Source organism: Theropithecus gelada, chromosome 3 (assembly GCF_003255815.1).
Source record: "Theropithecus gelada isolate Dixy chromosome 3, Tgel_1.0, whole genome shotgun sequence".
NCBI lineage: Eukaryota > Metazoa > Chordata > Mammalia > Primates > Cercopithecidae > Theropithecus > Theropithecus gelada.
In genome coordinates this window covers 52215154-52227713 of record NC_037670.1, presented here as the reverse complement: position 1 = coordinate 52227713, position 12560 = coordinate 52215154, and the positions used below count along the sequence as shown (strand labels likewise).

The window sequence follows — 12560 nt, the reverse complement described above, 5'->3', positions numbered from 1 at the left end:
TTTTCACTGCTGGGGAGTACGCCAGCATTGAATACACAGTTTATTTATCCACGCTGTTGCACGAGGTCTGTGTGTGGTTTCTGGTTTTGGGTACAGGGTGCTGCTGTGGAACATTCTTGCGCAGGTCTCTGGATGTACACGGGGAGAATTTCTCTAGGGATGATATCTAAAAGGGACTCCTGGCATGTGTGGTCTGCATGTTCAACCCTACTAGGTGAAACTGACTTGTTTTCCAGTCCTTGTGGGTTTTTTCCATCCAGTAACAAATGTCTGCAGGTGAGCCCCTGCTGGGGACAGAGGTGCAAGAGCATCCTTACTCTGTCACTCCAAGTGAGAACAGATGCTCCCAGATCATGGCTCCGGGTCTTTGTGATATGAGCTCACCCTTCACCGGGCTGCTTTATCTTGCCTCTCCCTCTGCCTAGCAAACTCCCACTCGAAATGCTCCCACCTCTCTAAGGAGGGGAACCTCAGGGAGGTCTTCACGTGGAGGAGGCCTGGGCTGGAATCCCAGTTAGACTTGCTGTATGACCCTCAGCAAGTCGCTAGGGTTCTCTGCTTCTTGGTTTCCTTGTCTACAAAACAAGGGTGAGCACGTCCACCTCTCAGAGCCGCTGTGGTCATTAAAAGAGATGATTTCTTTCCTTTTTTTTTTTTTTTATTTTGAGACAGCATCTTGCTCTGTTGCCAGGGCTGGAGTGCAGTGGAACGATCTGGGTTCACTGCAAGCTCTGCCTCCCGGGTTCAAGTGATTCTCTTGCCTCTGCCTCCTGAGTAGCTGGGACTACAGGTGCCCGCCACCATGCTCAGCTGATGTTTCGTATTTTTAGTAGAGACTGGGTTTCGCCATGTTGGCCAGGCTGGACTTGAACTCCTGATCTCAAGTGATCTACCCACCTTGGCCTCCCAAAGTGCTGGGATTACAGGTGTAATCACCACGCCCGGCCAAATGAGATAATTTATATAAAGGGTCAGGCCCGATGCCTGGCACACGTGCAGCCCAGAGGGGAAGCACTTCCTGTTCCGCCAGCAGGGCGTGCGGCTGCCCTCTCTGCAGGGTTCCAGAGGATGCTGTTCCTCCCACCGGGGCTTGTGTGGGCGGCTGACACTTACCACCAACCTCTGAGCAGCTTGCAGCTCAGGAGCTGTGTGGGAAATGTCTTTGCACCCTCTGTTCCCAGCACAGTGCTCAGCACAGAGCCACTTCTCACTCAAGTCGGCTGAGGATGAAGAGGCCCTTTCACTCCAGGCACTCACCAACTGGTCAGCTTTCCTAAGTTCCTCTTCACCCTGGTTGCTAAGCAACTGTGCTGCACAGGGGCATTAACGATGGGACAGGTTTCAACGAGATCCAGGGTCTGTGATTTCACTGCATCTGAGGTAGGAGGGTCTCTTAGCTGGGCATGGTGGTGTGCGCCTATAGTCCCAGCTACTTAGGAGGCTGAGGTAGGAGGATTGCTGGAGCCTGGGAGGTCGAGGCTGCAGAGAGCTATGATGAGGTAGGAGCGTCCCTTTCATCTCTGCTTCGGAAAGATTTTGCCCTAGTTATTTCCTGCTTAGCTGACAGGCTGCTGAGGTGGCCGCACCAGGTCACCCCAGTCCCGGGAGGAAGGCTTTCTATGTCACTGAGCACTCTTGTAACAGGTGGTTGGCATGTGTCAACTACAACCTCCTTGTTCATGAAGGCTGATAAGTAATGCTTCTTGGTCCATCCAGACCTGCCCGTCTTCTTGCCTTGAACTGCTGTTTAATTCCTAGGCACATGCCTTCTGACCCCGCAAAAGGTGTAAGCTTCTTAACACCTGACTTTCAGCTCTCTTGTGCATTCATGGCGCTGAGCAAGTCTTTGTGCTAAGTAGATGTATTTACTAGTTAGGAGGCTTTGGGCTTGCAAATCACAGTTGACTCAACTTCACAAGGCTTGGAACAAAGAGCATTTATGTTTTACAGGAATCCAGAGGTGGGAGGAGCCCAGTGCTGGTTCATTCAGTGCCCATGAGATGACATCAAGGACCAAGGATCTTTCCAGTCCTCACCTCAGGGTGAATCCTCAGGACGGCAGAGCAGAGAGCTGGAAAGACCCTCGGTCCTTGATGTCACCTGAGGGGTACGGGCTGAGGTGCAGTGACCCAAACTATCACATCCATCTTTACACACTCACAGCCAAAAGCCCAAGGACAAGGTGTCCCTGTTAAAGATCAAGGAAAGCCTCCAGAGCCGCCCCCAGTGCGTGTTCCTGCAGGTTGCATGGCCAAAAGCACTTCACCGGCTTGTTTCTACACTACTGGTAGAGACCAAACGACGGCCACTCTTTGCAGCTCAAAAGATATTCAGCCTCCCTGAAGCATCAGACTGCCTGGTTTTGGGCGGGGGACAAAAGGGGATTCCGTTAGCAGGAAGTCAAGGGGTAGTGTGGAGAGACACCAGCAGTGCCTGCCACCTAGTCAATAAATAATTCGTTGAATAAAATTCTTAGGCTGTCCACTTCTTGAAAATAATAAAAGCAAGTACATTTTCCTTTGTGAATGCAAATGATCACATGGTCATGTTGTCAGAATGAGCCATTGTTGTGGGCATGTCTATGATGTTGCTGGCTATGACTCAGGTGGCCAGTGCCATGTGTTAGCAAAAGGCTTATAGAGGTCAGGACTTAAGGCAGTGAACTAAGGAGGTTGTCATCTGTGCAAAGTTCATTGGATTGAATGCAGACCGAATCCTCATTTTTAATTACTTTAAATATAACTTTTGCTCATGACAGCAAATAGACATTTTTACTCAAGGCACTTGGGTTGCAGGGAACAAAATCACCCCTGAAATATCTCAAATTGACCAAGAGTGGTGGCTCATGCTTGTAATCTCAGCACTTTGGGAGGCTGAGATAGGAGGATCATTTGAGGCCAGGAGTTTGAGACTAGCCTGGGCAAACTACAGCATGGTGGTACATGCCTGTAGTGAGACCCTGTCTCTACCAAAAAGGTTCAAAATAGCCAGGGGTGGAGGCATACACCTGTAGTCCTAGCCACTCAGGAGGCTGAGATGGGAGGATTGCTTGAGCCCAAGAGTTTGAGGCTGCCATGAGCTAGGATTGCCCCACTGCATTCCAGCCTGGGTGGCAGAGCGAAACTCTGTCTCTAAAAATAATTTTAAAAAAAAATTTAATGGCTCAAATTAATGGGGAAGGTGGAGGGATATAGAAGGCCTACAACAAGGACCAGACACCACAGAAGGCCAAGGCTCATGAGGTTGGGAACTGAGTTATGCACCAAGAGAGATGACCCCGGCCATCCGCTTCTCATGGAACCTCGTGGTCTCGCCATGGTGCCACTTGGCAGACCAGCTTCCTCTGCTTGTCTCTTCTCTGCCCTGATAGCCTTGACCTGCCTGCATGTCTCTTCACCCTGGCTGAGCTCCAACCTCCATGGCTACACCAATGCCACCTTCTAGCTCAGTTGCCCCCAGCACACTCACCCATCCCACCACATATGAAATCCCCAGGTTCAGGAATTTGGCTGTGGCTAAAGAACATCTCATAATGATAAAATGGTCAATCCACTGGGAAGCTATAAGAGTTATAAGCATGTGCACCTATCAGAGCCCCAGATACATGAAGCAAAGACAGACAGAGCTGGAGGGAGAGATACACAATTCAACAATAAGAGTTGAAGACGTTGTCTGGGCGCAGTGGCTCACGCCTGTAGTCCCAGCACTTTGGGAGGCCGAGGCAGGTGGATCACCTGAGGTCAGGAGTTCGAGACCAGCCTGGCCAAAATGGATAAACCCAGTCTCCACTAAAAATACAAAATTAGCCAGGCGTGGTGACAGGCGCCTGTAATCCTAGCTACTCGGGAGGCTGAGGCAGGAGAATCACTTGAACCCGGGAGGCAGACGTTGCAGTGAGCCGAGATCACGCCATTGCACTCCAGCCTGGGTGACAGAGTGAGACTCCGTCTCAAAAAAAAAAAAAAAGAGTTGAAGACGTTATTACTCTACTTTCAATAATGGATAGAACAACTAGGCAGAAGATCAACAAATAAGAGACTTGCACAACACTATAAACAAACCAGACCTGGCCGGGCTTGGTGGCTCACACCTGTAATCCCAGCATTTGGGGAGGCCAATGCAGGTGGATTACTTGAGATCAGGAATTCGAGACCATCCTGGCCAACATGATGAAACCCTGTCTCTACTAAAAATACAAAAATTAGCCAGACGCGCTGGCGGGAACCCAGGAAGCGGAACCTGGAGTGAGTAATGACTGCACCACTGCACTCCAGCCTGGGTGACAGAGAGAGGCTCTGTCTCAAAAAAAAAAAAAAAAAAATCAGACCTAACAGACATCTGTAGTACACTCCATCTGACAGCAGCAGAATAATACATTAATCTATGAACTAAGTTCCTCCCAAAATCAGTTTGGCCTCTGCCCAGGAATGAACAAGGACAGCTTGGAGGTTAGAAGCAAGATGGAATTGGTTACGTCAGATCTCTTTCACTGTCAGAATTTTTGTTACAAATTTTGCAAAGGCAATTTTACCTCCTCTCTTACAAAAGTAGAAAAAGAAGTGCTAACTAAACCTAAAGCAATGAAAAGAAAGGAAATAATCAAGACTAGAGTAGAAGAAAATGAACCTGAGAATAGAAAAGGAATACAGAGAATTAATGAAACCAAAAGTTGGTTCTTTGATATATCAACAAAATAAGAGAAGATGCAAATTACTAGAATCAGAAATGAAAGGGGGGAAATTATAACTGAACTTACAGAGATAAAAAGAATTATGAAGGGAACTGTGAGCAATTGCTGCCAATAAATTGGATAACTTAAATATAGTGGACAAATTCCTAGAAAGACACAAACTACTGAAACTGGCTCAAGACAAACAGAAAATATGAACAGACCTGTAATAAGTAAGGAGGCTGAATTTGTAAAAATAATCCACAAAGAAAAACCCATGCCCAGCTGTCTTCACTTGTAAGTTCTACCAAACAAAAGAAAAATTAATACCAATTTTTAAAAGCTGCTTCCAAAAAGCAGGAGAGGAGGCAACACTTCCTAAATCATTCTGAGGCCAATATCAAAACCAGACAATGACATCACAGGAAAAGAAATACCCTGATATACCCTGATATCAAAACCAGACAATGACATCACAGGAAAAGAAAACTACAGACCAATATCTCCTATGAATATGAATGCAAAAATCCTATTTTTAAAAACTGGCTAATTAAATCCAGCAATATATAAAAAGAATTATATACCATGACCACATGGGATTTATGCCAGGAATATAAGGTTGGTTTAACAGCTGAAAGTCAGGTAGTGTAACCATATCGATAGAATAAAAAACAAAAACCACACGGCAGCCTCAATAAATGCAGAAAAAGCATCTGACAAAATTAAGAACCCTTTCGGGGTAAAAACATTCAATAAACCAAGAAGGTAAGAAAACTTCCTCAACCTGATAAAGGACATCTATTCTAAAAACAAAAGCAAAAGCCTACAGCTAATGTCATACTTGACAGTGAAAGACTGGATGCTGTCCACTAACATCAGTAACAAAACAAGGATTCCTGCTGTCAACACTTCTATCTAACATAGTACTGGAGGTATTTTAGCCAGAGCAATTAGGCAAGGAAGAAAAATAAAAGGCACCCAGATTGGAAAAACAGAAGTAAAACTATCTTTATCTGCAAATGACGTGATCTTATATATAGGATATCATAAGGTGTCTCTAACAAATTATGAGAACTAATAAATGATTTCACAAGGTTGCAGAATACGAGGTCAATATACAAAAATAAATTATATATCTATAGACCAGCAATGAATATTCCACAAATGAAATTAAGAAAAAAACTCCCATTTATAATGTCATCAAACATAATGAAATATTTAGGAATATATTTAACAAAAGAAGTGCAAGATTTGTACACTGAGAACTATGAAACATTGCTGAAAGAAATTAAAGAAGATTTAAAGAAAGACATCCCCATGTTCACAGATCAGAAGATTCAATATTGTTAGGTAGCAGTACTCCCCAAATTGATCTAGATATTCAGCAGATTCACTACCAAAATACCAACTGCATTTTTTTGCACAAATTGACATCCTAATCCCAAAATCCATAAGAGTTGTAAAAGGCACCTAATAGCCAAAACAATCTTGAAAAAGAACAAGTTTGGGAGATTCATACTTCCCAATTTCAAGGCCTACTACAAATCTACAAATCTTCAATAATCAAGACAATGTAGTACTGTCATAAGGATACACATATAGATCAATGGAGTAGAATCAATAGTGCAAAAACAAATGTTTACTTTTATGGTCAGTTGATTGTCAACAAGGGTAGCAAAATCATTCAATGGGGAAAGAATAGTCTTTTCAAACAAACTGTGCTTGGACAACTGGACATCCACACACAAAAGAATGCAGTTGGACCCCTACCTCACACCATACACAAAAATTAACTCAAAATGGATCATCCTCAACGTAAGAACTAAGGTATAATATTCAAAGGAAAAAAACAGGAGTAAATCTTCATCATCTTGAATTAGACAATGGTGTTTTAGATACATGCCAAGAGTACAAGTGAAAAAAAGAAAAAAATAAATTACCTCAAAATTTAAAAGTTTTATGCTACAAACAATGCTTTTAAGAAAGGGAAGACAACTGACAGAATGAGAGAAATATTTGCAAGTCATATATCTGATAAGTGGCTTGCATCCAGAATACATAACAAAATCCTACAACTCAATAATAAAAAGACAAACAACACAATTTTAAAATGGGCAAAGGATTTGAATAGACATTTCTCAATGCACAAATGGCCAATATGCACATGAAAAGATGTTCAACATCGTTAGTCATTAGGGAAATGCAAATCAAAACCACAATGAGATGCTACTTCACACTCAGTAGAAGAGCTGTAATAAAAAAAGGCAGACAATAACAAGTGTTAGCAAGAATATGGAGGAATTAAAACCCTCATGGCTTGCTGGTGGCAATGTAAAATGATACAGCTGCTTTGGAAAACAGTTTGGCAGTTCCTCAAAATGTTAAATATAGAGTTGCCATATGGCCTAACAATCCACTCCTATGTATCTACCCAAGGGAAATAAAAACATACAGTCACACAAAAACTGGTATATGAATGTTCATAGCAGCATTGTTCATAATAGACAAAAGGCAGAAACAACTCAAATGTCCATTAGTGAATGAACAGACAAGCAAAATGTGGTGTGTCCATGCAATGAAAAAATCACTGAGCAATTTCAAATAAATGAAGTCCTGATACATGCTACAACAGGAACAAACCTTGAAAAGTTGCTAAGCGAAAGAAGCCAGCCATGAAAGACCATAAATTGTAGGATTTCACTTGTATAAAATGTACAGAAAAGGCAAATCTATACAGACAGAAGGTGAATGAGTAGTTACAGGGGATGGAGGGACAGGGATTAGAGGGAAATTGAGAGTGGCTAATAAAGGGTGAGGAGCTTCTTTTTGAAATGACGGAAATGTTTTTAAATTGATTGTGGTGGTGGTTGCACAATTCTATGAATATACTAAAATCACTGAATTGAACATATTAAAAAGGTAACTTGTATAGTATGTGAATTATATCACAATAAAGCTGTTTTTAAAAATGAATGACTTAGATCTGTATGTATCCACCTAGATAAATCTAAAAAAAAAATGTAGAGGGAGAAAAACATGTTGAAAAAGGAAATATACAGTATGACACCATTTATGTGAAATTTTAAAACAAAAACCAATAGTATATATTGTTTAGGGAACTATACATTTTTAGTAAGACATAAAAACTTGGATGGAAAGGGTAGACTGCAACCGCAGGATTTTCCCTCTCTGCCCTATAAATAATCTTTTAAAAATTTTATGGCTTAAACTTCCATTGTTTATGTTTAGTATATAAGGAAATATATATTTTTATATTCATACCCCCTTTCTTAGATAAAAGGTAAAATGCCATATATACTTTACTGTATGGGACTTTTTTTTAACTTAATATATTCTAGAGATCACTCCAGAGGAGTTTATACAGCTGTTCCGGTGAGACTCTTTTATTAAGCTTGTTGGGGTTTATGTCTAAAAGGAGGAGGGCCAGAGATGGATGACTACATGGAGACACTGAAGGATGAAGAGGACGCCTTGTGGGAGAATGTGGAGTGTAACCGGCACATGCTCAGCCGCTACATCAACCCCGCCAAGCTCACGCCCTACCTGCGTCAGTGTAAGGTCATTGATGAGCAGGATGAAGATGAAGTGCTTAATGCTCCTATGCTGCCGTCCAAGATCAACCGGGCAGGTAACCTTAGGACCTCTTTGTGGGAGAGGGAGGGCTACAGCACAAGGCAACTTCCAGACAAACCCTTTGGTAGCTGTACCAAAATGAGGTTGCTCTAGGTCAGGGATTTTTAAACTGGGGTCCACAGACCACCACCCACTCATCTGTGTGTAGAACTCAAGCTGTCTGTGTATAGAACGCAAAGAATACGTAAGCTGGGAGTGGGGAAGAAATGTCGTCTTTATTTTACTAACCTCAACAGCAATTTAGCATTGCCCTCAATTGCAAATGTCAGGAGGCCACGAATTACAGTAGTGATTAATAACTCCTGTGACTTAGGCAACAATGAAAATTACAGATCTCTTCCTATCACTACAGCTACGCAAATCTCTCAAAATGCCACTTACACTCATCTCTCTTTCAAAATTACAGTACTTATTAGATCTGCCAAGAGGTCTTGTTAGTTAGTGCATTAATAAAGAAGTACGTTACTGAAACACAAATTTATTTAATATTTGATAACTGGATTTTATTATAATTGGTTTCTTTTGTAATCTGATGTACTTTATCTGTTTAAAAATATTATTCCAAGAAGGGTGCCACAGGCTTTTCTAGCCTGACTTCTGGGGGGGGTGGGTGGGTAGGACACTTTATCATATTCAGTAAAGGTAATAAATATGGTTTATGAAGCTTGTTTTAATTGTATATTATGTACATGTGTATACACATGTATTTGTAGAGTTATCTTTGTTTGTGGTCACTAGACCACAATGTTAAATGTTTTTCTTTCTACGGATCAGTTTAGAAGGTTTGATAATCACTGTCCCCCAGCGTGGCTGGTGGTAAATGGCTCATCAGCTGCGACTCTCTGGCATCCATGGCAGACATCACTAATCAGCATGTTTTCCCACTGAGCTTGGATGTAACTTTGGAATATTTCTCAAAACAGTACTGCAGGCAGCTTCACCAAACCATCGGGGTTGACATCACATCAAATGTATTTCTTCCGTCCGTCCTAAGGAAAAGGTCGAGTTTTAGGACCTACCTTTCTTCTTCTATATCTCAGAAGAAATATCTGAAAATAAAATGTTTAAGGAAGGGCCCAGAAATGTAAGCAATAAGCGGAATCAATAGTATAGAAACTGGGACCTGCTGGGGAAATTACACTTAAGGTGTTTCCAGGCTGTGTCATAATCCCAAAGAAAAGCCTAGAACTATTCCTGCTTCCTATGATTTTTCCTAGCCCCTCACCCAAATATTTATCTTCCTGCTCTCAATCCCAGAGAACCATATATCATTCCATAATTTTTATCGTGCTTCCAACCTCCTTCAGTCATAGAAGACCTGGTGCCTACATGGTTCATTTTGGCCCTGGTCAGTTGGGAAACTTCAAAACTGGGGCGGCAATTCCATTTATCCTGGTTCTACCAATTTATTAGAAAAAGAAAACGAATGCTCAACGAATCCCTGCGGAGGGCCTGGCACTTTGATTTACGTCATCTGGGCTCCAAGATACAACTCAGAAGTGATAGAATGTGGGGAGACTGTCTTCTTAGAGTTGACTGAAGGACACAAGTCCAGGATGAGACCAGCCACAGGGACTTGTGTTCCATCAGGTATGTATTCTCACAGAGTGATCTGGTCTTTCCCCTAGGCCGGCTGTTGGACATTCTACATACCAAGGGGCAAAGGGGCTATGTGGTCTTCTTGGAGAGCCTGGAATTTTATTACCCCGAGCTGTACAAACTGGTGACTGGGAAAGAGCCCACCCGGAGATTCTCCACTATTGTGGGTAAGTGCTTTTGCCATTGGGAACATCTGGACTCTAATAGGAGGGGCGTATGAGTGTGTGTGTGTGTCCTCAGTAGTGGCATGGTTCTAAAGCTGTGAATCTATGACATATAGAACCGGGGTCTGTCAACCACTTATTTTGCTTGATGATGAAAGATAGGCTAACAGGGGCAAAGTGAAGCAGGAGCCAAGAGAAGTGGGTGTTCACGGACCATCCCCCATGAATGGCGCCGAGTGGAACACAAGTTCATTCTACCCAGTAGATCTTGTCCTTGCCTTGACTGCATTCTTCGGAGTGTCTCACGGGCCAGAGCCCTTGAGCATCTTGCTTTCTTAATCTTCCTTTCTATAACATTCTTGAATCAGTCTTCTCTCCCTCCCCAACACTTCCCACAGTCCAGACTCTCACAACCCCATCAACTCTCTATATCAATTCCCGATCTGTTTCAGTGCTTTCTCCATTCTTCCTCCCTTATTTAAAACCCTCTGGTGGTTTTTCATTGTTTCTTTGTAAAGACCCAGGTCTTGTCCAAGCACAGTGCCTCATGCCTGAAATTCCTACACTTTTGGAGGCTGCAGCCACAGAATTGCTTGAACCCAGGAGTTTTAGGCTGCAATAAGCTATGATCATGCCCCTGCATTCCAGCCTGGGTGACAGAGTGAGACCCTGTTTTAAAATATAAAAAAGACCCAGGTCTTTAATGCAGCCCACAAGGACCCTTCATGATCCAGTCCCTGCTGACACCCCCAGCCTCACCTTTCTCTTCTCTCTCTCTCCTTCAGCCACTTTGGTCTTTGTTCAGTTCCTGAAATATGCCAGGTTCCTCCCTTCTCCCCATATGGCCTTGGCAATGTTGTTCCCCTTTCCTAGAATGCCTCTTCCCTCCCGAACTTAACATTGTACCTCAACCATCAGGAGCCTTCTCCAACCCCCTGTGCCCACTGGGCCTCTGCCACACACTCTCATAGCTCCATCTACCTTTACTTTGTGAAATCCTCACGGTCTGTAATTCTGTTTGTGGTGATCATTTGATTTTTTTAAAATGCGTTTCTCTTATTACACCATAAGCTCTCCCGGGGCCAAAGCTGTAAGTCTTGCTCACTCTGAATCCCCAGTAGCTCGTGGGCAGAGTGAGTAAAGAGCTCGGCACAACGTTGGTGAGTGAGTGAGTGAATGAATGGCACCTGCCCTGCGTCTGGAACCTCCTTTTTCCACTTCCCAGTCCTCAGGCCTGACTGGGTGCCCCCTCTCCACAGTGGAGGAGGGCCACGAGGGCCTCACGCACTTCCTGATGAACGAGGTCATCAAGCTGCAGCAGCAAATGAAGGCCAAGGATCTGCAACGCTGCGAGCTGCTGGCCAGGTTGCGGCAGCTGGAGGATGAGAAGAAGCAGATGACGCTGACGCGCGTGGAGTTGCTGACCTTCCAGGAGCGGTACTACAAGATGAAGGAAGAGCGGGACAGCTACAATGACGAGCTGGTCAAGGTGAAGGACGACAACTACAACTTAGCCATGCGCTATGCACAGCTCAGTGAGGAGAAGAACATGGCGGTCATGAGGAGCCGAGACCTTCAACTCGAGGTGAGGGGTGTCCAAGGGCTACTCTGGGGGAAACAAATGTCACCAGGGCTCAGGTCCCCCATAAAGCAGGTACAAGCACATGCACATGGTCTCCCAGAACTTCGTGCCAGCCAGGTGAGAGGGAATGGAGGACACAGGGCCTCTGGGGGTCCTGGGTCCACCATGCGCCTGCGCCGGTACCCATAGTGCTTAGCGCTACCGGTTCAGCGCCTACATCCCCTATGCGCATGGGCAGACATGCACACAAGGACCGACCCAGTGCGGCTTTCCACCTCTGGGTCCAGAGTCGCCTTGTGCATGCGCACTCAGACCCGGTGGGGCTCCTGGAATGGCGCACTCCGCAAATGAATTAAGGAGATATACATCTTTCGTCTTTTTTCTTTTCTTTTCCTTTGTTTTTTTTCTTTTCCTTCTTTCCTTTCCTTTTCCTTCCTTCTTCCCACCTTCCTTCCTTCCTCTTTCCCTCCTCTTCCTCTCTCTCTTTTCTTCCTTCTTCCTTCCTTCCTTTCTTTTCTTTCTTTCTTTTCTTTCTTTTTTTTTTTTTTGAGACAGGGTCTTCCACTGCCCAGGCTGCAGTGGTGCAATCATGGCTTGGCTCACTGCACCCTTGACCTCCTAGACTCAAGCGATCCTCCTGTCTCAGCCTCCAAAGTAGCTGGGACTACAGGTGCCCGCCATCACACCAGGCTATTCTTTCAAATTTTTTTTTGTAGAAAAGGGGTCTCGCTATTTTGCCCAGGCTGGTCTGCAACTCCTGGGCTCAAGTGATCCACCTGCCTTGGCCTTCCAAAGTGGTGGGATTACAGGTATGAGCCACTGCACCCAGCCTCATTCATTCTTTCTGTTTATTGAGTGCCACCAGGTACCAGGCTTTTTGTTTTTTGTTTTT

General features: G+C 44.0%; 1 protein-coding gene and 1 long non-coding RNA gene across 3 annotated transcripts in view; one reads left to right on the top strand and one right to left on the bottom strand.

The window, feature by feature from the left end:
* Positions 1 to 12560, top strand: part of CARD11 (caspase recruitment domain family member 11) — a 144867-nt gene that overhangs the window by 93033 nt on the left and 39274 nt on the right. For both annotated transcript variants that reach the window (XM_025379320.1, XM_025379321.1), the window contains 3 exons: positions 8106 to 8318; positions 9952 to 10089; positions 11346 to 11671. In XM_025379320.1, the coding sequence (XP_025235105.1) occupies positions 8106 to 8318; positions 9952 to 10089; positions 11346 to 11671 (677 nt within the window). The remainder of the gene's footprint in view (positions 1 to 8105; positions 8319 to 9951; positions 10090 to 11345; positions 11672 to 12560) is intronic.
* LOC112620600 lies at positions 8801 to 11839 on the bottom strand. The gene is made up of 2 exons (XR_003118555.1): positions 11375 to 11839; positions 8801 to 9312 (listed from the first exon to the last, which is right to left on the bottom strand). It is a non-coding gene; the product is annotated as an uncharacterized LOC112620600 (long non-coding RNA).